The following is a 24,970-nucleotide window of genomic DNA, read 5'->3' as shown; positions in this document are numbered from 1 at the left end:
GAAAGCCGGAGCAGAGCTGCTGTGTTTGACTTTCCCACTGGGAGACTTACCAAGGCAGAGAAGTGGGCCCACTGTGAATGAGCGGGCCACCCTGCAAATCAGGAGGTCTGGGCTCAGTGACGAGAAGAAGGATAGCAATAACTATGGTGGGGCCGTCCGTCTGTGCCAGGCACAGTGCTGTGCCAAGGCCCTTCGGTCTGTTCTCTCGTGCCCTTCTGCAGTCAGGAGACAGGGCGTTAGCTGTCCAGGGTCATGCAGCCAGTGAGGGGCAGGGCGAGGCTCGCAGCCTCGTCTTTCTGCCCTCAGGGCCCACGCTCTCTTATGTCACAGCTCTTTTGCTGACATGCTAGGTGACTTCGAGCAAACCCCTCCAGTCCCCGGGCCTCAGTTTCCCCACATGTTCGAACAGGACTGGCTGAGATCTCTTCCAACTCTGACAATCCAGGGTCTTGACCTGGGAGACGGGAGGGGGGAGAGTGGCCTGTGGCTGGCCTCCAGGACCCAGGAGGGACCTCCTTCTTGGAGAAGGGGAAGCAAAGCCCGGCTGGCCTCTGCTGAGCAGAAGGGGATGGCTGGGAGAGGAGTCAGCTCTGCCCGACAGCTTCTCTCTGGGAGCCGAATGTCTCACTGATGCTGAAGTCAAAGTCCCTGGGTGACCTCCCCGATACAGGCTGCTCCCTGTACGGGACTACAGTGCTAATGAGACCGGAATGTCAAGTTCCATCAGTCAGCAGCACAGACCCAAAGCAACAAAACATTCGTTTGGAGAGAAGGTATGTTTCTCTTGCCTTTTTCTATGTGTGTGTGTGTGTGTGTGTGTGTGTGTGTGTGTGTGTGTTTCAGTAACATTTGTCACTGCTACACGTGAGAATAAAAACCAGATGGAATCCCTGCAACGAAAGGGTCTTCTCTGTTCCTGTGCAGAAGGACCAGGCCCACCGTGGGCAGCTACAGCCACTGCGGGCAGAAAGGGACCAGCTCTTTGCTTCTCAGCAGAGCAGCCTTCCAGCCAGGGCCACAGGATAGCAAACCCCAGGGTCGCACCTGTCTCCTCTCTGCTGGGCCGAGGAGGTCTAGAGCAGATGAAGATCTGAGGTTTCCACAGCTCTTCCAAACTCCGGCCGTGGACAGTCATTTCTTCTCCAACCCAAGAGCCTCTGTCCAGCCTCTGAGCACACAGCCAGGGTCACTCTCCGAGAGCACGCTTCTATGAGGCCTGCCATCAAGCACAGGGTGTTGAACAGGACACCCTGGACCAGGAGGAAGCCAAGACCAAAGCCTGAACTTCACCTCCTCCAGGAAGCCTTCTCTGACCACCATACCCTTCTCCTTTAAAATCGTCCCACACTTTAAGACCAAGCCACTTGGCTTCCATGTACCACCAACTTGCCTTGCTCATTAATTTTGTTGTATGTGGCTTGTTTAAATCCTCACCCAGACTGTCAGCAGCATTTAGGGAAAAATAAGCACTCGATGCTTGCCCCAAAGACCCCCTCAATCCCTAGCATACTGCCTGGTTTATTGAATATGCCCTATGAATGTGCATGAAAAAACTGTGGTTACAGCACCACTCTGATAAGCATTAATAAAGCATTAAGAATGACCTCCCAGTCCCCTTTTATGTGCTGTGCACTGGACAAAGTGTTTTAGCTGTATTAACTCAATCCCACAACAAACGAGTGGCCATTGTTCCCACGTTACAGATGAAGAAGAGAGCCATGACTTGCCCAAGGGAAGAGACAATGCAGGAATTGGCACCCAAGCCTGCAGGTCCCAAAGTCATGTCGGTCACTAGTCCCTGGGTTGACATTAGAGACAGATCATACCTCTGAGGTGCCTGTGATGAGGGCTTCCTCTCTCTGTTGTGATCTGGGAGGAGAAGGGGAAGGGAGAGAGATAGGTCGGCTATCACTTCCTCCTCAAGCCTCCACTTTGCCAAGAGCGTGGATGGTCCCCTGCACACAGGGGAGCCCCCTAACTGCAGCTCACATCCGTTCTAGGCAGGCCGAAGCCTCACGAGCCAGGAGAGCCCAGTCCAGCTTGGCCTCAGTTGGGGACTGGTGGCCTCTTTCTATTTCCACTACAAACATCCTGGAGGCCCGGCAACATCTTCCTTGGCTTCAATTGCTTGTCTGCAGAAGTGCGGAGGGTCCGGCCCACTCAGAGGGTTGATGAACAAAGAGTTAAGAAGAGGGCTGTTCCTGGCTTGGGCACCAATAGGGGTTGGGATGGGGTCTGAAGTGGGTCCTCCCCACTCCTCCTTCTTCCCAGCAAGTGGTATTTCCCTAAGTCAGTGCCCCCATGGAAGAGCAGCAGCACCGTGGCAACTGCTCCGAACAACAGGCCAGTGGGATGGTGGGCGGGGCACTGGGTATCGGTCAGTGAGGGAGGAAGGGGAATCAGCCATGCCCCTCCCTCAACAAAGCCCCAAGGCCTGCCCTGGACCTTTCCCTCTCTTTTCTTCCTTTCTTCCCTAACCCCCGACCTGAGAGCATTTCAGATGAACCGCTTATTTCCAAGCCAGGAACTTTTCCGTAGTTCCGGTCCAATTCCTCTCTGACTCGGAGCCTCTGGGATAGGGTTGCCAGCATCCTGTATACAGAAGCCTTGTTCTATATTTGCTGAATATGTCTTCCATCCTGTATGGTCTGGCGGATGTCCTGAATGCCCAATATTCAACTTTCGTCAAGAAATTACAAAACTTCAGCCAGTAGAGCTCTACTTCTGACTTACCTGGGCATCCTTTATTTTTATTTGCTGTGACTGGCAATGCTACATCCAGGGTCCAGGTGCTCTGAAACCCCCAACCACACCACACCTGGGTCGGGGCAGGGGTGTGGTATCTATAGGGACCATGGGAGCAGCTCTGTGTGTATCTGTGTGTTATGCATGTGTGTGTGTGTGTGTGTGTGTGTGTGTGTGTGCGCGCATGAACTCATGTCTCCGTGTTCCCTGGGAGTGTGGTCTGTATGTGTGTACACAGGTTAAGCCTGTTCAGGACATGGTAATGAGTCATTTCCACCCAACTCTAAACAGAGCATGCTTGGTAGGCAGAGACTCATCAAAGGTCCAGAGGAGTTATGCTAAGAAAAAAGAGTTTTGCAATCCCCTTTCCCATTGAAATTATTCCTAGAGCTTTGGATCCCTCATGCTAGGCCAACTTCTGAGGGTTAAGGAACATCACAGACCTATCAGGCTGAACACTACCTCAGGTCCAATTCCTTCCCTGCCCAGATGAGAAAACAAGCCCAGAGAGGGAAAGGGGCTTACCAAGTCACACAGCCATCAGAGAAGGGGCTGGAGCTGGAATCAGGGTCTCCTGGCTCCAGCCCAGGGTTCATCCCTCCGCATCAGTGCACCGTTTCTGATAGCAGGGAGCAGTCAAGAGAAAGCTGAACTCTAGAGAACTCAATGGCAGCCGTGTGCTCCCCAAGCTGCAAGCATTTTTATTACAGTGGTTAGTATATATTTATTGAGCTCTCGCTGCATGCAAGGCTCATTTAATTCACATGACGAGTTCCTAGTGTAAGTCTGATTGTTGCCTGCATTTAAGAATGAAGAAGCAGAGGCCACGAAACTTGCCTAAGTCACATGGCTGCCAAGTGAATGATCACTTTAGGCCAGGGGTCGGGAACCTTTTTGGCTGAGAGAGCCATGAACGCCACATATTTTAAAAAGTAATTCCGTGAGAGCCATACAACAATCCATGTACATTACGCATTATCCAATAAAAATTTGGTGTTGTCCCGGAGGACAGCTGAGATTGGCTCCACCCACCCGCAACCATGAACATGAGCGGTAGGAAATGAATGGATTGTAATACGTGAGAATGTTTTATATTTTTAATGTTATTATTTTTTTATTAAAGATTTGTCTGCAAGCCAGATGCAGCCATCAAAAGAGCCACATCTGGCTCAAGAGCCATAGGTTGCCGACCCCTGCTTTAGGCGGACATGCATGCACTCAGGAGCAGGGGGAGAAACTGGATTTCTCATGCTAGATAAACTGGGTTCTTCAGAGGTCTGTGCGGCGGGCGTGAGTGCGGCTTCAGTAAGGCTGACCATAACTTAAGCACCAGGGTCTGAGCCCTTTCTCTCCGAGCCAAGAGCATCTATAGTATGTCTCCTAGCCGCCTCTCCCCTGGCCCAAGTCGTCCATCTCAGTCAAGGCTTTTAAAGCCACCAGACGGGGGAGTAAAGGGTCCTGTCCCTACCTTGTAGACCTCGCCTTTCCGCTCACCCCTTGAGACAGGACACTTTCGTTTTTCCTTCCTGGATGCACCCCTCACACACACTCCTCACCCCTGCTGTCCCGCCATCCTCAGCTCCTCAGCTATGCCCAGTCACTTGATTCAGCAGTGTTTGTCCCAGGGTCCCCGACACCACACAGGTGTCCTGTGTACTTGCTCGCTTTCAGGAGAGTAAGTAGTTTTTTGGTGAGCAGCCAGTAAAAGGGACTGGATACGGGCAGAGAGGGGTACACAGCCCTCTCCCCAGGGAACTGCCCAGGGCATGTTATCGAGTGCTTCTGAAACCCAACGCCCAGCCCGGGGTGGGGGGAGCAGCCAGGTGTGCCCCAAGACAAGGCTGCTTTTCCTCTCCTGGGAGGGGCCTCCCCTGCTGTGGAGGGGTGGGCATGGCTGAAGGGCTCTGCTTCCTGCAGTCAGGGTTGCCTGGGCCTCCCTGCCCGGTGGGATCTCACCTCTGAGGACCCTCGGGCTGGGCCTGCTTGTTCTCCCCCGCCCTCCTTCTGAGAGCCTAGATCTACTGCCTGGCCTTGCCCCCTGCCCTCTATTGTGCCCCCATCACTGCTCACCTACCGTGGGACATTACTGGGTCAGTCACGGTGACCCTCCCGCTACTTCCCTCTCCATCTCTCCATTCTTCCCAGCATCCTGCTCCCCAAAACCTCCCCTGACTGCTGCGACCTCCCTGAGCTCTTCCTCCCTCCTCTCTAGGCTGAGCCTGTCACTTCTTGGGACAGACTGCAGATGGGCTCTTCTGAGGCCAAATCCCAGTTTTGTCATGTACTGGCTGTGTGCCCTTGGGCAAGACTCTGCACCTCTCTGAGCTCAGTGTGCTCATCTATGAAGCCACGGGGCTTACTGCTGAGAAATGAGCTCGTGTACATGAAGCCCAGAGCCCTGCACAACACACGTGCACAAACCACCCCTGCTCACAGAAACCATAACAGGATCTGACATATCCACATTCTAAGTCAACCTCCTCCCAGCCATCTTCACTCTTTTAATTTATGGTTTCACTTGTATTGATTTTTTACTGTTTTATTTTTATATTACGATTTGTTTATATTTCACATATATCACTGAGTTGATTATATTCCCTGTGGGCCACCTTAAAAATTTTTTGTAATGAAGCAGGAAAGACAGACAGACAGAGACGGGCCAAAGTGACAGGGAAGGAGAGACACAAAAAGGTCAGACTAAGAGAGGGAGCAGGGAGGCGAGAGGGGGAGGGGAGGGGAGACACGACTGAGCAGCTCTGGCCAGAACTGGGCACCGAGGAGTGGCTGGGGGGGTCACTCCCACGTGCATTCTTATGGCCCATTGGAGAGACTGGATTTACCTGCTTAGAGAAAGGTAACTATTTGGGCAACAGGACAAGGAAATTATGGCAGGCTATGGAAAGAGGCCCCAGAGGGCTGGCTGAGCAATCTAGGTAGACTTCCCGGACATGGAGAACCTGGAGATGGCCCTAAAAGTGCAAGAAAGCTGTGATGGGACAGTAATGGGACAGAGGGAGGCATTTTAGGCCCTTGCAAGCAAAGACTAAGGCCAGGGAGTTAAAAGGAAACCCAGCAGAAAAACTCCCCACTCTTGTGTCATTTTCCCAAAAACACCCCCCACATACACACCTATACACATTCACACACCCATACACATCCATCCTTTTACACATACACACACGCATGAATAGCCATACACACACTCATCAACACACTCCCACATACTCACATACCCATCCATACCCATCCTTATACACACACTCATACACACACAGCCATACAAAACAATGCACACACATTTATGTACATATACACACACCCATGCATACCGACACACACTCTCTCTCTCTCACACCCCCAGTGTCATCCACTCACAAACTGGACAATTCCCGGGCCTTCTCCTGGCCGCAGCCCTGTGGACCCTCTCGGGCCAGGCCCTGGGCCCCTTGCTGCCAGACATGGCACACTTCTCGGCAGCTGCTGGAGGGCTCAAAATACAAGTGAGGGTGGAAGACAGTGAGGGGGGCCCCAGGGGGCAACCGGGGGAGAGACTGCTCAGCGAGTCACTGGGCCATCCTGCCATCCTGACTGCAGGATCCAGACAGCCCAGGCACACGCCACAGCTGTGCCATCCTGGCCTGCACATGTCCCTCCCCACCAGGCCGCGGGGGGGGGGGGGCGCACGGAGGAGCTGCCCCCAACAGCCCCCAGGCCGGCCAGCCCCACCTTCGCCCAGACCTATCCATTTCCCTCCACCTCTCCGGCACAGGTAACAACCACGCTCTTGAGGAAACTCGAGAGGTTTGCTCCTTGAAATGGAGAAGGAGGTCAAGAGAAACATTTCCCAACTTTCAAAAGGAACTGTTTGGGATAATTAATCAACACATCACCAACACCAAGGGGTTGTTTCATATCAGAAGACATATAATTACGGAAACAATAGCAGGCCTATTGTGTATTTTGTTCTTAAAGAATGCTAATTATGTTTAGCACCCTGACACAGACACAGATTCTTCCCCAATATTTAGAAATCAAACAGAAGTTAACTGTGAGGATCTCTTTGCCTGGTCTTAGAACAGGGAGGGTGGGGGGACCAAGCAGGCCTCTGACAGGTCTATTTGGCCCCGAGTTGCTGCACCAGGGAGGAAAGGCACTTGCAATTACTAAATTGCACTCACTGTTGCTTAATTACACCTTCAGATCACCACCTAATTTGCTTAGGGTGCAACTGAGCTGCCGTGGGTGTAATTACTTGCCAGGGACACTACTTAATGATGCAGCCACGGGCAGGGGAGACGGGAGGCATGCTCAGCTCTGCACAGAGAGGCTCTGGCCCCATGGTTGTGGTTTTCAGGGCCCAGACCCTTGCAGACCAGGATCAAGGAAGGTAGCCCAGGCCAGCTGCTCCCTGGAAGCAACCTGGTATCAGGAGACTCAGAAAGGCGCCTCTAGAGGTGTTCAGAGAGCAACTGGGAGGACTCTCCTGGGCTGACCCTCCTGGTGGGTCCTTCCTCAGCTGCCCTTGCAAGGAGGCGACTCTGGAGTGGGACAGTGGCTCTGCCCAGGTCCTGCCTCTGCTACCCTGGTAGCCCCTGCTAGAGCCTGGTGCCATGGGTATTCCATGCTGAGACACAGCTGCGGAACTAGGGGCTGGAGGAACGGTACACAAGGGGGACAGGCACATGACCACGGGTCCCCAGGTGGGAGAGTAAAACACCCCTCTTGAAACTGCAAGCCCTGCTAATGTCTGCAGTCTGGCCAGTCTGGCAACATCAAGACCCGTGGTTCACACGAAGGAAGAGGGAGGCATCCACATGACTCCTAAACACACAGACACAGAGACCTTCTTAGAGAGGAAACTCTTTGATGGGAGGAGGACACCTGTGTTCACATATGGGCCCGCCATCACCTCATGGAGAGTAGAATTATTATGGAATCGTGATAGTGTGGTTAAGCTTTTCAAAAGAATCTTGTCTGATACTCTGGTTTCTCTTCAGATCATATAAATCTTTTGCCTTTTACAAAGGAATCCAGTTAGAGATACTACTCAAATTTGTTACTAGTGAAAAGATACAACGTCTGCGATTTGCTTCACATTAGTGATGGACCAGGGCATGCATGGGAAAGACAGCTGGAACAAGCTTTAGTTCCTAAAATAATGTGTATTAGCTTGCCATGGCTGCTGTAATAATATATCACATCCTGGTGGTTTAAACAGCAGGAAGGTATTGTCTCGCAGTTCTGGAGACCTGAAGTCTGAGATCAAGGTGTCGGCAGGGCTGGTTCTTTTGGAGGATCATGAAGGAAGGGTCTGTTCCAGCGCTCTGTCCTTGGCTTGTCGATGGCCAGCCACCTTCTCTCCATGTCTTCACACCATCTTCTTTCTGCATGGCTGTGTCCAAATTTCCTCTTTTGATAAGAACACCAGTCACAATGGATTATGGCCCATCCCAATGATCACATTTTAACTTGATCACCTTATCTCCAAATAAGGCCATATTCCAAGGTATTGGGGTTCAGGGCTTCAACATATAAAAGGGGGTGGGGCACAACTCAATTTATACTATACTTGTTGAAGATCGTGAGTGTATAGATTACACTATTCTTTCTATGGTTGTGTAAGTCTGAATTTTTTTCATACTAATGGGAGGAAAGCGGCATGAGAGGAGGAAAAGCATCGAACAACTGCCCTGTCACCAAGTGAGGTCCGGGGAGACGAGACTGTTTGCTAGGTGCAAAGAAAACCCTAATGCTCAGAGCTGTTTCAGAAGAGACCAAATGGCCACTTTGTGAGGCAGTGAGCTTCCCAGCTCTGGAAACATTCAAGCCCAGGCTGCAGGACCACCAGCGGCGCCTTCTGCAGGATTCCTTCTCTGGGGGGGGGAAGCTGGCCTGGAAAAGCCGGACAGCATTACCAGAAGTACAGTGGCCAGAACGTGGTGGAATGTTCCACTTAGAACTGAAGGGAACCACCTGAATCTTGTGCTCCATTCAGGGAGCCTCATTGCAGAGGGGACTTTGGGCATTTAAGAACCACAGGGTCACACCAGGAAGGGAGCACCAGGTGCTGAGAAGTGGGAACCATGCCATGGCGTTTAAGCAAAACTGTGGGATCCACTTCTACCAGTTTCTTGTGCCTCCTCCTAGAAAGGTTATAAGCAACTTCAAACAAATCATACACACATTTTACGCATTTTTATTACATTAATGATATTCCACACACTCTTTGCTTTTAGCAAGGAGCACTTCTTACATATCTTAGAGATCCATTTCAGAATGTAAATTATGCCTCATCTTCTAATTGCTGCATAACATTCTACTCAAGGGCATTTATTTTACCGATCCCCTACCTGTAGACACTTGGATTGCTTTACATATTTTCCTACACCATACAATAGTGGATAATTAACCTCATGCATATGGCACTTCACATAAATGAGGATATTTGTGAAACAAATTCCTACAAGTAAAAGAGAAAGAGAAATGAAGAGAGAGAAGGAAAGGAAGGGAAAGAAGAAAGGAAGGAAGAAAAGAAGGAAGGAAGGAAGGAAGGAAGGAAGGAAGGAAGGAAGGAAGGAAGGAAGGAAAAGGAAAGGGGAGAGAAAGAGAGAGAGAGAAAGAGTGGGAAGGAGGAAACTGATGCTCAGAGAAGGAGTGGGCTCAGGGGCGTGGCTCTCCACCCTGGAGACCGATATGGAGACCCTGAGACCCCGGTGAAAACCACAATCAGGCAGGCAGCAGAAAGAGCACAGGTTGTGGCGGGTGGGCTACGTTGGTTCCTATCTCTTTACTGTGATCCTCCCCCCACCCCAGCTCCATCCCTTTGACCAGTAGAAGAGAGCAAATCAGCTACCTGAGAAGGAGAGGAAACAAGCCTCTCCCTCACCAGCCACTCTCCATCACCCCATTAGTTTGTACTGGAAAGAGAGGCCTTGCAGTGGGCAAGGGGGCAGTAACAGGACCTGACTGTGGCAGGCGGAGGGCACAAACTGATACAGTGCTTGTGAAGTGCTGGCACATAGTAGGTGTTTAGAGCAGAAGCAATAGCTACTCATAGGTTGGTCCGCAATCTAGTGCAGGTGCAGGGGAGGGGAGGGAGCTTCAGAGAGGAGCATCAGGCTGGATGCAGACTCCCAAAGACTCCTGACCCTACCTGTGTCCTTCCCCAGGGCATGGAATCAAGTGACCCCTCTAGACTGTTCTTCCAAGTCCACGCTTGCCCAGACAAAACCTGTTCAGAGAGCTGATGGGCGCTGAGTAACAGGCCCTATGTAATCGGTTCGTACACACACCTTACACATGTGCACACTGGTCTCCCCACTTCTCTTTCTCTACCCTCCTGGGGACTGCAGCAGATTCTAGGCAAAATCTCCTTTCAGCTGGGAAAACTCCAGACTTGCAGGGGAGCAGGTTGTGTGGGGAGCAGGGGGTGTGGTGCTCTGGCTTTCAGAAGCTTTAGCAGTGACCCACCCACCAGGATCTCTGGAGCTGAATAAGTCCCCTCTGTGCTGCCCCTAGATGACAAGCACAGAGAGTGACATCTGAATCAATATGGTATCATTTACTTAATGAAGCAGCGCCTTCCACTTGAAGTGATCTACAGCATTAGACCCCACTTCTGTTTTTCATGGAAGACATAATTGCCATCATTTAGAGTGGAGGACAAGGACAAGGACAGCAGGGAGGAAGAGGGCAGGCCACTTAGGCAAAGGGGGTGCTGTGAGGCTGGGGGAGAACAGAGAAGCCAGCTGTGCCCCCAGCCCTTACACACCCCTCACTCGCACACTCAACCGTGCCCCCTGCCCTGATCACACCTGTGCTCACCCACATCCATTCACATGTGCACTTGCAGGCTCTCACCCACAAACACAAACAAATGTTCATAGTCACTCAAGCATTTGTACACACGTGTGCACTCCCTGTTACTCAGCCTCGCTCACCTGTGGTTACCAGCCTTATGCATAATGTTCAGGTACTTTGTGGTGGCTGAGAAGTGGCAGCTGTTGGATCCAAACCCTCCGTGCTAGGAAGGGGGTGTGGGGCAGCCCCTGGCCAGGTGCATTCCAGGGAGGTAAGGACTGCTCAGAACGAAACTGATTCTTAATAATAAAAGTATCTTCGACAATATCACACCCAACACCAGCGCTCTAGCATGTGGAATACAGATTGCGCGCTGCCCAAGAGGTCTGGGGGCATGGGGTTCATTGAAATCTAGCTCACATTTCACTCTCCAAGTCACAGGGCAACCATCCACCAGGGAGAAAAGATGCCTTTTTCTAAGCTTTGCAGATGCAGCATGGGCTAAGCAACCCCGTCCCCCACAGCCAGTGTGCACATCTGCGCACCTGTGTATGTGATCCACATGCTTGAAGTTACATTCTACGCAAGCGTGTTCAGATACTGCCGCTCATGCATCCGCGCCCACCAGCACGCAAAGTACATGGCCAAAATCAGGCACAGAGCTCTTACCATGTTCACTCTCAGGGACCCAGGCACAGACTCTCTTGGCTTGTCCTTGGTCTAGGCCCTGAACCCCAAGGAACCCTGCCTTAAAAGCAGGATCCAGCCTGACCAGGAGATGGCGCAGTGGATAGAGCATCAGACTGGGATACGGAGGACCCAGGTTCAAGACCCAGAGGTTGCCAGCTTGAGGGTGGGCTCATCTGGTTTGAGCAAAACTCACCAGCTTGGGCCCAGGGTTGCTGGCTTGAGCAAGGAGTTACTCGGTCTGCTGAAGGCCTGCGGTCAAGGCACATATGAGAAAGCAATCAATGAACAACAAAGGTGTCACAATGAAAAACTGATGATTGATGCTTCTCATCTCTCTCCATTCCTGTTTGTCTATCCCTCTCTCTGACTCTCTGTCTCTGTAAAAAAAATAAATAAATAAAAAATAAAAAAATAAAAAATAAATAAAAAATAAAAAAAGCAGGATCCAGTGACCAGACAGGTCCCCCAGCATGACTACTAGCATGACTACTCCTGTCCCCTCTTGCCTGGCATCAAGATAAGGCTACTGCCCAATCAGTCCCACCTGACAGAAGAGACCAGGCACTGTGGGGGCCACTGAGTGGACAAGAACACGGCCTGCCCCCCTCTGTGTCTGCGTTGGGTAAGTGGGTGTCTGGGGAGAAAGTGGAGCTCTGCCTCCAGGAAGCCCTGGCTCCCACCCGTCAGGACCTTGTAGCCTCTGGGAGCCAAAGAAGGGAGCGGCCACGTTCACATCCATGATTTCTAAACAAGCATGACCCTCTAGGTAAGGCTGCAGGGTCCAACCACCCAACAGCCAGGTTTAATTTTACTTGTCCAGGGAGCACAGAGGAAGGCCACCAGGCAGGTCTTGGGACACCTAGCTTTAATGACCTCACTGTCTGGTGACTCTTGAAAGTTTCTTACCGTCTATGGGCCTCCCTGCAAGAAAGAGTCTAAAGAACCCTGGATGGGGGCCCAGCAGCACGGACCTCTGCCCAAGCGTGGTGTCCTGAAAGGGGGTGGGGAAAGCATGAAATGGCAGCCCACACCTCCTAGTCACCCTCCCATACCTGCACACACACACCCCACACAGGGCAGGGTCCAGCACCCACTGGCCTCGGCTCGCCGTGAGCAGTTGCTGGCACCTCCCTGCCACCCCCACCCCAGCTCCATGCCAGCCCCTCTGGTTCAGGGGAGAGGGGGAGGAGGGGTCTCCACATTCTCAGGGGAGCAGAGGAAAGCCCCGAGAAGTGACCCCGTTTCTGAATGAAATTGAGCTGCCATTTTCATCTCCTTCCCAAATGTCAGCAGCGTTAGATCAGATTAGGAGCTAATCTCTTACCAAAATTCATTTCGGAACAAGAGAGGTGGCTGTGCGTGTGGTGGAGGTTTATTGTTTGTTTCAGTATCCCCCCCCCCCATCACCACCACCTCCGCGCGCACACACACACACCCTGTTACTGGGGTAGGAGTGGGGGGAAGTCGGAGTAGACAGCACTGAGACCGGAGGAGGCCCGCGAGGTGCCGGGCCCCCGCGCGCTCGGCCAGTGGGAACAGGCTCCGGCCCAGCGCTCAGCAGTAGCGCTCAGTGGGCGCGGTGCTTGTCTGAACGTTCTGATGGCTCCCAGGCCCCAGGGCTTGCCTGGGGCGTCCTTCTCGGCCCGGAGAGGAAGCGAACCCTTGGAAGCGAACCCTTGGAAGCGAACCCTTGGCCTGGCCAGAGCAGGCAGAACCCGAAGGGCGGACGCCAGCAGGGCCTCGACGCCAGCCCGCATCCTCCCCGAGGCTGAGTCCCTCCCCAAACACGCTGACTTTCCCTCCCCTTCCCCAGCCCTCCCTCCCTCCCCACCCGCCTCTCACCCAGCCGGCCACGGCGGTAAAAGGGGAAAGGAAAGGCAATTGCGACCCAAAGAGAGAGGAGGAAAGGGGGAAATCAACGCCCACATGAACTGGTCAGTACCTCGCAGTAGGCCTCATTTGACAAGTGACCAGAACACAGCCACTGGCCTGAATGCATAATTACCCCCAAGTGAAAATTCCCCATCTAATTTGATATTTGGTTCTTTGCAGAAGCTATAGCCTTAGTAAATAATATACAAAGTAAGAAACCTAATCCCGCCTGCTAGAATGTTTAATTCATCATTATGCGAGCTAATTGGAAGGTGATTATATGGTAATTGCTCATTAGTGGTGTATATTTATCGCTGTACCTTATGTCAAGGCCATGGGAATTGTGTAGAGTCTGTTCTCTCATTTCAAGGATCAATTTCAGAAGCAGGAGCAAAGCAGGCAAGATCAAGTTCTTCCTGACGTCAGGGTCCAGCCGAGGGCTACGGAGACCCGCTATATATAGGGCCCGAGTGGGCTGGGGCAGGGGCAGCTTGGGGCTGGGCTGGGCTGGGCTGGGCAGCCAGGCCACTGCCAGGAGAAGCCGGTCCTTCAGGACAGAGCGAGGCAAGGTGCGGGGCTGGGGACCCCGGGCCATATTCAGAACGACCCCATTCCCATTCCAGGCACCTCCCAGGCCCTTCAGGTGCGCCTGGGCCTCTGGGCTTTTTCTGAGAGGAAAGCCCTTACCCCTGCGCTTTCTCCCTGGTCCCTGCCGCGCTGTGCGGAGGGCAGCAGCTGTGGGGTAGAGAGGGAGACAGGAACCGGAAGGGGAGATTGATCTTCGACAGAAAGATCGAATATAGAGTGGTGGAGACCTGGGCTCTCTCCCCCCATCCGATCCGTGAGGAGTCAGGCAATTCCCAACCCCCCCTCCCGCCCCCAAATTATCTCAGTTCCCCAACCAGCGAGGCGGAGTGCTGGCTGGTCCGCAGTGTCTAGTTATCGCCTAGAGAGGACGAACTCAAGGGTCTTCCCGGGGTTGATGGAGAGACCAGGGCGAATCAACTCCAAGTATGAAGAAAGGCGGCACGTGAACCGAACCCAGCTCCATGGCCGGAGCCGCGCTGGGAATTTGGGAGAGGCAGGAAGGCGGATCTGAAACACCCAGGGTGCGGGAAAGAGGGGTGGGCTCTGTCTGCAGGTGGAGGTGGGGCAGACACGAGGCCTTGAGCCTCCGCAGCTTGATGGATCCGGCCGGGACACAGGAAGACCAGCCTTCCGTGGAGCATCCTTGCACGTGGGCACGATCTTTGGCGCGCTCTGGCGCCCCCTCGGAGGAGTGCGATGCGCCTTTGCCCTATGCGGACCTTATCCCATGGAGCCTGGCACCTCTACTTGCAGCCGGGGCCCCACTCAAGTCCCCCCTCTCCACGTGGGGCAACAGGCACTAATAAACAAAAGGCCAATTAGGCTCTGGGGCGCGGCTGATGAATGGACTTTTCGCTTTCAAGTGTGGCACCGCCTGGGGTTTCCTGGTGTATAGGGTCGCGCTGGGAGAAGCCGCCTCCCTGAGCAGGGTCACGGCTGGGGTCAGCGAGTTCTCAAAACTCCCACTTCCCCCTAGCTACGGGGCTGGTTTGGGGAAGTAACCCGGACAGTGAGAGAGCAGAGCCGCGGACAGGGCGCTCCTGCTGCCCGGCGGCTCAACGCTGAAGGCCCGTTTCCCCTCCCGCTGGGCCCGCGGCTGCTCTGAGGAGGCAACAAGTAAATCAAACGCTGATTGCTGAAATAATAAGGGCCGGCCTAGAAAAATGCAGTTACAGGAAACGGCTGTTGTTTGCCAAACTCCGGAGCGAGTAGCGCGGAGCAGTAACAACACTCGAACCCAGGCTTCCTCCCTAGACACTCACATGCCTAGCTTCCGAAACACGCAAACGCCGCCTGGGCGCCGGGCCTGGGCGCCATCGCACTGGAACCCCTCCGCAAACACGGAGAAATATTCCCGAGAGTGATACACACTCTGAGGCCATTCCCATCGTCTGAAATCTACTACAGCCGGACCCACAGATGCGCACTGCGCCACCGGAGGCTGGCGCACAAATTCTATACACAACTGCATTTCTACACCTTTGCAGCCACTCTAATTACAGCCGCACAACTACACGTCTTTGCCTAACTGGATACAATCGAGATGCACAAGGAAAGCTGGACAGATTGACACGCACAATCTAGACAAGTAGCACTGGTCTCTCCAGCCTCTAGCTCACGCAGTTAGCACAACTAGCACCTACACATCCTGACTTAAGTCCAGGCTCAGATACACAATTTCATCTCTACGCAAACACAATAGTTTCACAGGCCTAACTCACACACTCGACCTATGCAAACACCCAAGCACAGCCTCTCCCCCTAACTCACATCCACACCCTTATTTCGACTTGCAACGGCACACGTGCGGCCAGCCCAGCCCAGAAGCCCCACCGCGGAGCGGGACCCTGGGCCAGGCTCCCCAGTCGCCAGAGTCCCTCCCCAAGCGCCCGAGAGTCCTAGACTTTGTTTCCAGCTCCTCGAGGCGGGGACGGGGAGGAGCCGAGGTTCCCGAGGCCGCGCGCGCAGGCCGGAGCCCCCTTTCTGCCCGGCCCGCTTGGCGCGGCTCTCTGCCTGCCACAATCCGCCCCTAACACAAAAGTGGCCCGGCAGGTTCCGGGCCGCCGCCAACGCTCCCGCTCCGGCTCGGCTTGGCTGCCAGGAGCAGAGTCGGAGAGACTAGGGCACCGGCCGCCCAGAAGAGAAGCAGAAAGGGGTAACTTCCCGAGGGATCCAAGATTTCTCCCACTCCGGGAGTTTCTGGTGCCTTGAACCCTCGCCCTCGCCTACCGGGCCCTGGGCCCCACAGAGGAACAGGACCTCAAACTCAAAATGCGCTGAACTGGCGTGTACCTCCCAGGAAGGAGGAGGTAGCCGGGGCATGCAGGCAACACACACTGTTAGGTTCTCTCGGGCATGTGCGCGCTGAGAACCCACACCTCTCTCACCCCAAACCCACTGGGCTCTAGGGGACGCACAGATCAGGCCCACAAGTCATCAACAAGAGAGTAGGACATGGATCAAACGGATAAGCTACATCCCGATTCGGGGTAACAGGCAAGACACAAGGCAACATGCATGCGGTTGGCCATGTTCAGGGAGGAAAGCAGAACCTGGCCATCGATGCCCGCAGAGCCCTGCCAGGGGCAGCCAGGCCTGGCACACGAGAAACAGGAGAGAAGACCCAGACTGGGCACACAGCTCCTACACACCCCTTCTCCACAGGGCTGCACGCGGCCCAGCCCTCGCGCACTGCGGAGGGGACGCAGTCAGAGGCACACGCCCCGCACCCTGCCCTGCGCCCCGCACCCAGATAGGCATCGAGGGATGGCATCTCGCAAATATTTATATTCCTCAGTGCCACGGCAGCCCGCGTCCACATTAGACACTCTAATCCTGCCACTTTAAATAGATGAATTAATAAAGCAAACGAGCGGCTAATAAGCTGACCGTCCTGCCTTTTTGAGGTGGGGGAAGGACTCAAAAGTGCGCCAAATTTGTTTGCAGTGGATCAAGGCGAGCCGCCTCTGCTTCACTTTCTTTATCTTAATTCCGACTTGAAAAGATATAATTATCTAGTTTGAACAGAGCTGCTATCAAATCCTTCTTTGGGCCGAGAAGGGGGGCGCTGGAGTGGATTGCGGCCCTCTGAGCCGCTCGGTGCAGCCGGAGATAGCGCGTAATGAAGATGTGGAGGCCGGAGATACAAAGGGCATTAACCTCATTAGCATGAAACCTTTTCTTCTTTCCATTGTGGGGCCCTTTCAGCCGCCTAATCCCCCCTATTTTCAAAGCTTGGTTTGTAATAAAGCTTTTAGGTTTTTTTTCAAAGCTAATGGTATTCTCTGATGATTTTATTGCTGTTACACTACATAGGACGTTTACCAAAAAAAAAAAAAAATCTTTATCCTCCTCCCCTTTTCTTGTATTTAAAAAAGTATATGGCCCTGCAGAAATAAACCTTTGATCAAATTGGAAATTTTTCCTCTGGAAAGGTCCGTCTGAATTTTAGCAAACCTGGGCTTGGTGTTTGGAGATGCTCTAAGTTTGGGCAAGTGAGCAGAAGGAGAGGAAACGTGCTTAGAAAAAAGGATGCGTTACTATGGCACGGACTGCAGAACACTCGGGACAGCCATCGGTCACCAAGGTCTCAGTGTCAGTGTGTCTGGAAACCCCACTTGAGTTCCCAGGATACACTGGGCAGCACCTGTCCCTTCCAGAGACAAGCCTAGGTCTCCTGAGCCAGGTCCCCTCTCACCCCTGCACCCCCTGCACCCAAGTCTCCCCACGACCTACGCACCTTCCCAGAGGAGTCTGAGTGAAAATGCACCTTGAACAGCCAGGGTTTGGGGGAGGAACAGACACACAGAAAACAGGAGAGACAGGCGGAGATAAAGAAAAAGAGAGAGAAAGACCAAGAATGAATTCCACTTTAAAAGAGAAGGGGGGGGAGAGAAAGAAAAATTTCCATAGTGCCCTATAGTCCTCACACGTGCACAGAATGTCTAATCTTAACTTTTCAAGGCAGGATGTTAACAAAGCTTGTATTTTTGCCCTGCATTGTAACTTGGCCTTATCACAGTGTAAAGGGTGGGGAGATTGTCCTAAATTATGTCCAGGCAGCCCCCCTGGATCCATGGATTAAGAGATTAAAGGAGACCACTGGGCAAGGCCTCCTCTTTCCCCTTCATATTCCTGGTATGATAATTGCTTAAACTGATTTGCACTTACACAAAAGCTCGCAGGACGCTTTGTAGCTCGCACAGAACAGAGGAGGTTTCTCTATCAATGGAAATAAAACTGATTAATGCAGCCTATCAGGATAAGAAGCAAATGAAGCATGCAAAAACAACCTCGTACCCCCAGAAGGGAGAGGGGGGAGCTAACTTTCCTCCAAGTCTGGTTACAACTTTTTCTTTAATGTTAAAACTAAGAGCTGGAGATTTCTCAGAATGCTTGCCTTATAAGGCCGCTGAGGCCCTTGGGTCTGCTCACTACCTTGGGCAGTTTGGGGACAGGGAGAGAAGAGGAAGGAAGGAAAGAAGGAAGGAAGGAAGGAAGGAAGGAAGGAAGGAAGGAAGGAAGGAAGGAAGGAGTTGAGAGAGAGAGAGAGAAAGAGAGAGAGTTGTACTTTGGGGTTTAAACTCAGAAACAGTCTGAAAGTCCCAGGAGTCTGATCCTGCTAGGTGTTTTCCCCAATCCTGGAGAAATAGTCTTCAATGCATAACTACATGTCTAGATTTTTTAAAGATAACTAGAGGTTCAAGAAGTAGGCATTTTAACCTGTAATTGAAACTAAACTCTCTCAGTAGGCCTTGCAATGGGCAAAGGTCTGGTTGGAAAAACTTTTCACCCATCCCTTTTCTGAAGATCTTAAAATTTCCTAATCCTTCCCGCTTTCCACCCTCATCTCTCTTTAAAATGCCCAAGAATCCATCAGTCTGGCCCTTTCGTGGTTGGGGAGGCTGGGTTTCTTGAGCCTAGATGGGGAAAGACCACACTCAAATTATTGGACATACTTTTTTAAGAAAAAAAATTTACTTCGGTTTCCCAAGATGACTACTCTGAGGGCATATTGATAAATCTTTATTGACAAAATATTGACATTGACATACTTCTTGGAAGTATATAGTGTGTTAGAATTCTAACAAATTAACACAAAACACAAAAATATTTACATTCTGGTATAGAAGACATTAAGGAAGCATTTGTCACTCTCTTTAGTAAGTCTATGATCTTGGAATAGAAACTCAGTGCTTGAAAACTTGCTGCCGTGTCTTTGGCCACACTTAACACCATCCCCGCTAACTACAGTCCTTCGGTTTTCGCAATAGATAGATTTTAAGTTTGGAATGGCCTTTACAATGAATGGTTGAACTCGGCCAATATCTCAACCACTAAAAGGAGTTTGCTTCGTGGTTTTTAAGCCTTGGGATGTTAGGAAAGGGAATGTCCAAGAAATAGAATTAATTTAGGTGTTTGTTTGTTTCCCAACACAATTCCTGACTCCTCCTGTGGGCACCCTCCCCAGCCCCCCAGCCCCCATCCAGCCCCCCATTTCTCTGTAAGAGGACCACTATCGCTGAGCCTACTTAAAATTTAGCTTGCACAATCACTTTGACGTCAGAAGGTATCAAAAAGCGTTTACAGACTGCACATTTCTCGGAAAAAAAATCAAAATAAAAAGCACACAGAACCTGTCTTTAAAAGGAAAAGAAAATTACAATTCATTTCTGTCTTTAGATACCATTCGCCCAACAACTGCTACATGCAATTCAAGTTTTTAAACACGTGTGGGATGGGGCTGGATATGGAATTTCGATCGTTATTTTTACTAATTATTTTTTTTTAATTGGGGGAAAACACTGTGAAGTGCAAAATAAAAGAGTCCTGTGCCTGATTGGGTTTTTCCTTTATCATCATTGTCATCATTTAAAAAAAAATCGGACTGCGATAAACGGAATACCTGCCAATCATCTCGTCTCGCTGGTTTGGCGTTTGACTGACAGCTCCCCTTGTCAGAGCGCTTTCCGCTTTGCCTCATTCGGATCTCTCTCTCTCCAATCTCTCTCTCTCCCTCTCTCCCTCTCTCTCTCTCCACTCTCTTTTCTTTATCTCTCTCTCTTTGCTGCCTCTTTAGACAAGGGTTGCATGTTGATCAGGGAGCCTCCATCCTCTGCCACTTGGCGCGGCCTCGGATCAGGACCTGCGCTCTCGCGGCCCAAAGTCTGCGACGCGCGGCTCCTTCCTCTCTGGCGCCCTCTCCCCTGCTCCGTGAATGTGTGTGTGCGGTTTGTTTCTGGTTTGTAGGGTTTTTATTTCTTCTCCCCCTCCTCTCCCTCTTTCGCTCCGTGTTGTCCGTGTCTGTGGGGTCCGGCTTGCGCGTCTAGTCGTCTGAGGTTACGTCTATTTCCTCGGGGCTCGCCTGCTTGGTGGCGATTCTCCACCGGTTAATATGATGTGTCCCTTTTTTCTTCTGTTGCGAATCTGAACCTTCTTCCTCCAGCTTCTGTCTTTTGAACTTCGTCCTTCGGTTCTGAAACCATACTTTTACCTGCGGGCCAGAGCGGAAAGGGCGCGTTAGTTCCTCCGCAGCGCCCTCCTATCGCCTCTGCCTGCGCCCGGCTCGGACCCCGTGGGAGACGTGGAAGTCCAGGCCCCCAGCGAGTGTCCTCAGGCCGACCCCTGCACGGCCTCTGTTCGGGGCGCGGAGCTCCCGGAGCCGGGCAGGTGGGGAGCCTGGCGCCCTGCCCTGGGCCCTGGGCCTGCCCTAGTCCCTGTCCCGGGTCCCCGGGTCCCCGGGCCCGGGCGGCGTGCTCAGCCCTGCTCACCTTGCCCTGCGCGGGACACCCACGTTCCACTAAGAACAAAAAGCTTTGCAAAGCATGGGGAGCCCCTATAAAAATAATAAATAAAGGAAAATAAAGAGACACGTCCCCAAGCCCCTCTACCTACGCAAGGCAGGGAAGACCTCACTCCAGCGGCTGCAGCTTCCGGTAGGGCCCAAGGTGCTATTTTCTGCCGGTTTCCGCCAGGTTGCCTAAATATAGCGCCTCCTCTGCAAGGCCCGGCTGCGGTGGGCAGTCAGGCTTTGCCTGCGCCGCCTTCTCCTCCCCCAGGACCCTTGCAGGTGAGCGAGAGCGGGTGGGAGGGGTGCTGGGGGAAGCCAGGAGGGGCACAGGGCGCAGAAGCCTGGGACCAGCCCCGCTGCACCTCTGCAGTTAGGAAAAGAAGCTCCAAAGTGAAAGCTTCAGAAGGACCTCAGGACGAAGGGGAAGAAGAGGGGGAAAGAGGGGAGAGCCTTCTCTTGCCCCCTCCTGACCAGCCCCAGGGTAGGACAGGGCCAAGCACCTCGGCCACATCCCTACGGACCAGGGCTCACCTGGCAGGCCTGTCTCCCCAGAATGGCTGGTAGAGGTCTGGGGAGCAATGAGACAAGGGACTCACTCGGCTGGCTGCAATCCTCACTGCCACCTGGGGAGACCGGGCGGTGGGTCCCCACTCAGTGACCACACTAGACAGTATCACTGGCCGAGCTTCCACCAGTGAGGTGCAGGTAAGAGAGACGATAGCAACTGCACCTCCCAGGCCCGCGGACCTGTCCTGTCCTGATAGCACCACCGCGGGCCGCTGAGGTCCGCTCCACTCCCTCCCCTGAGAGTCCAGCCCAGGTCCCAGCCTGCTCTCCCCGATTGCCCTAATCTCCCAAAGTGCCCCGAGAAAAAGCGGAGCTGGAACAAGGCTGAGCTTAATTTGCTTTGAGTTTGCTAATTGAGGGGGAGGACGGTTCACTTCTCCCCGGCGCTCGCCCAAGGCGCGCGTCCGTGCGCTCGGGGCTTGACACGCGCACAAAGACGGCGGTATCGGGGGCAGTGAGGCGGACAAAGACCACCGCCGCCTCGCCTCTCCGAGAGAAATCAGCCGGGCTGCGCCTTGTGTCGGCTCCGCACCAGCCCGCGAGGCCCTCCTCGGTGTTGTCCCGGGAACGTTTTAAAACAAAAGCCTCGACCTCTTTGCGCCTCCCAGAAAAAAAAATGTTACAACTTAATCTGCACGAAAACGTTACTGTTTGCCGGGAACTCTGACCCCGCCCTGCGGCTCCGCGTACAGTAGCTCCTACTGTAGCCTAAGCCCCCTCCCCGCCCAGGGCAGGCCAGAGCCAGGCCCGCCTCAGGACCCGGTGGCGAAGGAAGGGTCCGTCCCCAGAAGCAGCTTTTCTCCGCAACCTTCCAGCTCCGTTTCTCTGACTTAGGAGCGCACCCAAGATGCAAGGCTTCCGCCTTCTGCCTCTCCGATCCCTTCGAGGGGAGAGCTGGTGTGAGCGTGGGCCTGCGGTCGCACAGAACTTCATTTGAACGAATTCCCAGACTTCTCCAGCTTCGACGCCCAACACTCAGACACTCCACTGCTCTCTCCCTCTTTCTGGACCCCAGCTGGGTCACCAGACTCTCACCCAAAGTTTCACCAAATGTGCAAAAGTGTCTTAGCCAGGAGCTGCCAGGTGTGCCGGGCGGACAGAAGGAAAGACCCAGCCCGTCCCCCCAAGCCTGGAGCAGGTCGATCCCGCAGTCCCTCCCGGAGGCGGAGGGAGCCTGCATCTCGAAACTCATACACACGGCGCGCAGGGCGCGGAACAAGCTCCCGGCTCCTCGCCAAAGGCCTCCGCACTTGCGAGCCTGCCGCGAGGGTCCGGCGGTTTGGGACGGGGTCGCCGCGCCTGGCCCGGCTCACCTGAGTTTCCGTGAGGCTGAGGCTGTGCGCCAGCTGCTTCCTCTCGGCGCCTACCACGTAGTGGTTCTTCTCGAAGGCGTGTTCCAGCCTCAGAAGCTGGGACGGGGAAAAGGCGGTTCGGATCCGCTTCGGCTTTCGGGCCAGCGCGTTGTGCAAAAGGAAGCTCTCCGGGCTTGTGTCGTTCCCTGTGGGGGACACAGCAGAAGTCCCGTTAGAGGATCCTCCCCGGGCCGAGCCGCGCGCTTCTCAGGAGACGGGCTGGCGGGACAACGCGCTCAGGGCCTATGCGTAGTCCCTGCGGTTCGGCCCGTAGGGGCCGGGGACCGTCCGGATTCGCGCGAAGAGGATACTGGACCTCCGGGCTCTACCTGTGCGGCGCCCACCCCGCAGTTGTCCCTGCGGCGCCGGTCCCCAGGTTCCTGACCTCTCCGGACCTCGCCGCCGCTTTAGCGCGCGGGCCTCGCCACCTCCGCGCCAGGCTCCCGGGGCAGAGGAGGGGACAGCAGGGACAGGCCCGGGTATTGGAGCCCACGACTCAGAGAAACGGCTTTTTCTTCTTTCTAACCTCTCGGGGAACTTTGACCCAGGGTGCAAAGGCGGCAGACCTAGAGCCAGAGTTTTCACGAGGACTTATTTTTAAATTATGTACTTAAATTTTTTCCCTATTGGAAAGTGCAGAGGCCGGGTGTGTCTTTGCAGCCCGGCTGGGACCGAAATCTCGCCGGCGGGTGAGCCTGGTTTCTGCCGCCTCTTCCTCCCGAGGACCCGGCTCCCCCGCCGCCCGGTTCCGGAGAACTAGGAGCCGAGAGTGAAGGGATCGAAACCCGGTAGTGAGCGAGCTGCGGGCGCCCGATGGGACTGTCCGCAGCCCCGAAGGTTCCGGCTACTCCTGGCCCGGCGCGGGGACCAAGAGCGTGCCTGGCCGAGAATAAGGAAAGGGAGTCCTAAACTTTGCAGGCAAAGCCAGAGTTTCGGGTTTACTTATTAGGATGGACTAAAAGCCCAAACAAAGAAAACTAACCGACAGTTCAGGCGGGAATGGAGGCAAATCTGGCCCGGGAATAAAAGTGAACGGTTGTTTTTGTTTTGTTTTGTTTTTTAAATTAGGGGCGGGGTAGCATCTACCTGATTCTAGACTGGCAGGAACGCAAAGGGTTAATGAATGGACAAGCCGCTGAGTATTGATCGGCTGCCGCGGGAGGTAGGTCTTTCCCCGCTCGGAGCGCTAAACTAATTACTCGGTTCTTTTTTCTGGAGTTTTAACTTTCCTCCCACCCCCACATAGAGAAAAAAACAAACAAACCAAAAAAAAAAAAAAATAGCAGGAAAGGAAAACACCCAAACAGACTCTTCTCCAACCCTTCTCCCGACTCGGTTCGTTTCTCTTAAAAGAAAAATAAATAAATAAAAAACAAATACCAGACTGAACCTGCCTTCCCGACGCGGGCGCGCGGCGCCCCAATGGAGAGGCCCCGAGACTCCGAGGTTTCAACCCGAGCGGGTCCCCGCCCCTCCCGGGCCTCCAAAAACAAGAAAAACAAACCCCTTGATTTTGCCCCCGGCGCGCGTGTCTCCTCGCCGCCCGAGGAATGTCAGAGACCTAAAGTCAGGGTTCTAGGCTGAAGGGACGCGGAGTGGCGAACGGGGTCGAACGCAGTCGAAGGCGAACCTGGCGGCCGGGCCCAGTCGGCGCCCTCCGGAGCCAAGGCGGCGAGGGCAGCGCCGAGAAGACGTGGAGCCTGGAGACCCCGCGAGCTTTGGGGCTCCGTGGCTGCCGGCGACCCGAGCAGGCTGTCCCAGTCTGCCTCGACCCAAGCGTCCTTGGGGGCCGCAGGCCAGCCCCTAAATTGGCCGCAGCGTTTGGAAGTTGGGGACCAACCCCATGCCCGACCCCTCGCCGCCCATTTTCCGAGTAGGGCGCGCGGCCTGCGGGCGGGAGGCACCTCCGCCGGGCCTTGCCCAGCGCCCGCCCCGAGCAGGCCCAGAGCAGGAGGGATGGGCGCCTGCAGCCCCGCGACGTGGCACGTACCTTGGAAGCGATGGCCCAGATATCGGTAGCGGTGGATGAGCCACGGGTAGAAGGTGGACGGGTCCCGCTGCTGCGAGGCGAAGAGGGGGTGTGGCGAGTGCGAGGAGGGCAGGGGGTGGGCGGCCAGGGCGTGCGGCGGCGGCACCGGGTGCACGGGCACGGCGGGGTTGGGCGGGTGCGAGACCGCTTCGGCGAACACCAAGTCCGGGTTGGAGTAGACGCCCCTGCCGGCGGCGGCGGCGGCGGCGGCCGAGTGGAAGCCGTTGAGGAACGGGTTTATGGGGCTGGAGTTAGCGTAGCTGAGCGCAGCGGGACGGATGGGGTCCTCAGAGCGCGAAGCGGGCAGGGGACTGTCCTTGGCCACCAGCGACTCGATGGTGAAGCAGCGCTTGGGCGCCGGCTGGAACATGCTGCGCGGAGGAGCTGGCGCCTGGGGCTCCCGGCTCCCGGAGACCGCGGCGCGCTGCCTCCGCCGCCCGCTGCCCGCGGCGAGGACCGGCGAGAATTAGGGACTTGTTTGTTTGGGGTGGGGGTGGGGGGAGGAAAGGAAGAAAGAAAGGAAAAAAGGAAAGGAGG

The 24,970-nt window shown here is 54.1% G+C and overlaps 1 protein-coding gene across 2 annotated transcripts; it reads right to left on the bottom strand.

Moving 5' to 3' along the window:
- Positions 1-19,196: 19,196 nt before the first annotated feature.
- EMX2 (empty spiracles homeobox 2) lies at positions 19,197-24,805 on the bottom strand. Of its 2 annotated transcripts, XM_066239452.1 has the most exons (3): positions 24,395-24,805; positions 22,366-22,550; positions 19,197-20,188 (listed from the first exon to the last, which is right to left on the bottom strand). In XM_066239452.1, exons 1-3 carry the CDS (start codon positions 24,801-24,803, stop codon positions 20,021-20,023), a joined length of 762 nt encoding a protein of 253 aa, XP_066095549.1. In that variant the 5' UTR covers positions 24,804-24,805; the 3' UTR covers positions 19,197-20,020. The 2 variants fall into 2 exon arrangements, with proteins under 2 accessions (XP_066095549.1, XP_066095550.1); XM_066239453.1 differs by lacking the exon at positions 22,366-22,550 and having other exon boundaries at positions 24,395-24,803.
- Between the last annotated feature and the right edge of the window lie 165 nt (positions 24,806-24,970).

This window comes from Saccopteryx bilineata, chromosome 7 (assembly GCF_036850765.1).
Source record: "Saccopteryx bilineata isolate mSacBil1 chromosome 7, mSacBil1_pri_phased_curated, whole genome shotgun sequence".
Lineage (NCBI taxonomy): Eukaryota > Metazoa > Chordata > Mammalia > Chiroptera > Emballonuridae > Saccopteryx > Saccopteryx bilineata.
This window is presented reverse-complemented; position numbering and strand designations above follow the sequence as displayed.

Bases quoted from the DNA above. Each gene is read 5' to 3' on its own strand.
- EMX2 (XM_066239452.1), bottom strand. From the start codon at position 24,803: ATGTTCCAGCCGGCGCCCAAGCGCTGCTTCACCATCGAGTCGCTGGTG. The intron at 22,551-24,394 runs GTACGTGCCACG...TGTCCCCCACAG, and splicing joins TCTGGGCCATCGCTTCCAAG to GGAACGACACAAGCCCGGAG. The intron at 20,189-22,365 runs GTGAGCCGGGCC...TCTGGCCCGCAG, and splicing joins TCAGCCTCACGGAAACTCAG to GTAAAAGTATGGTTTCAGAA.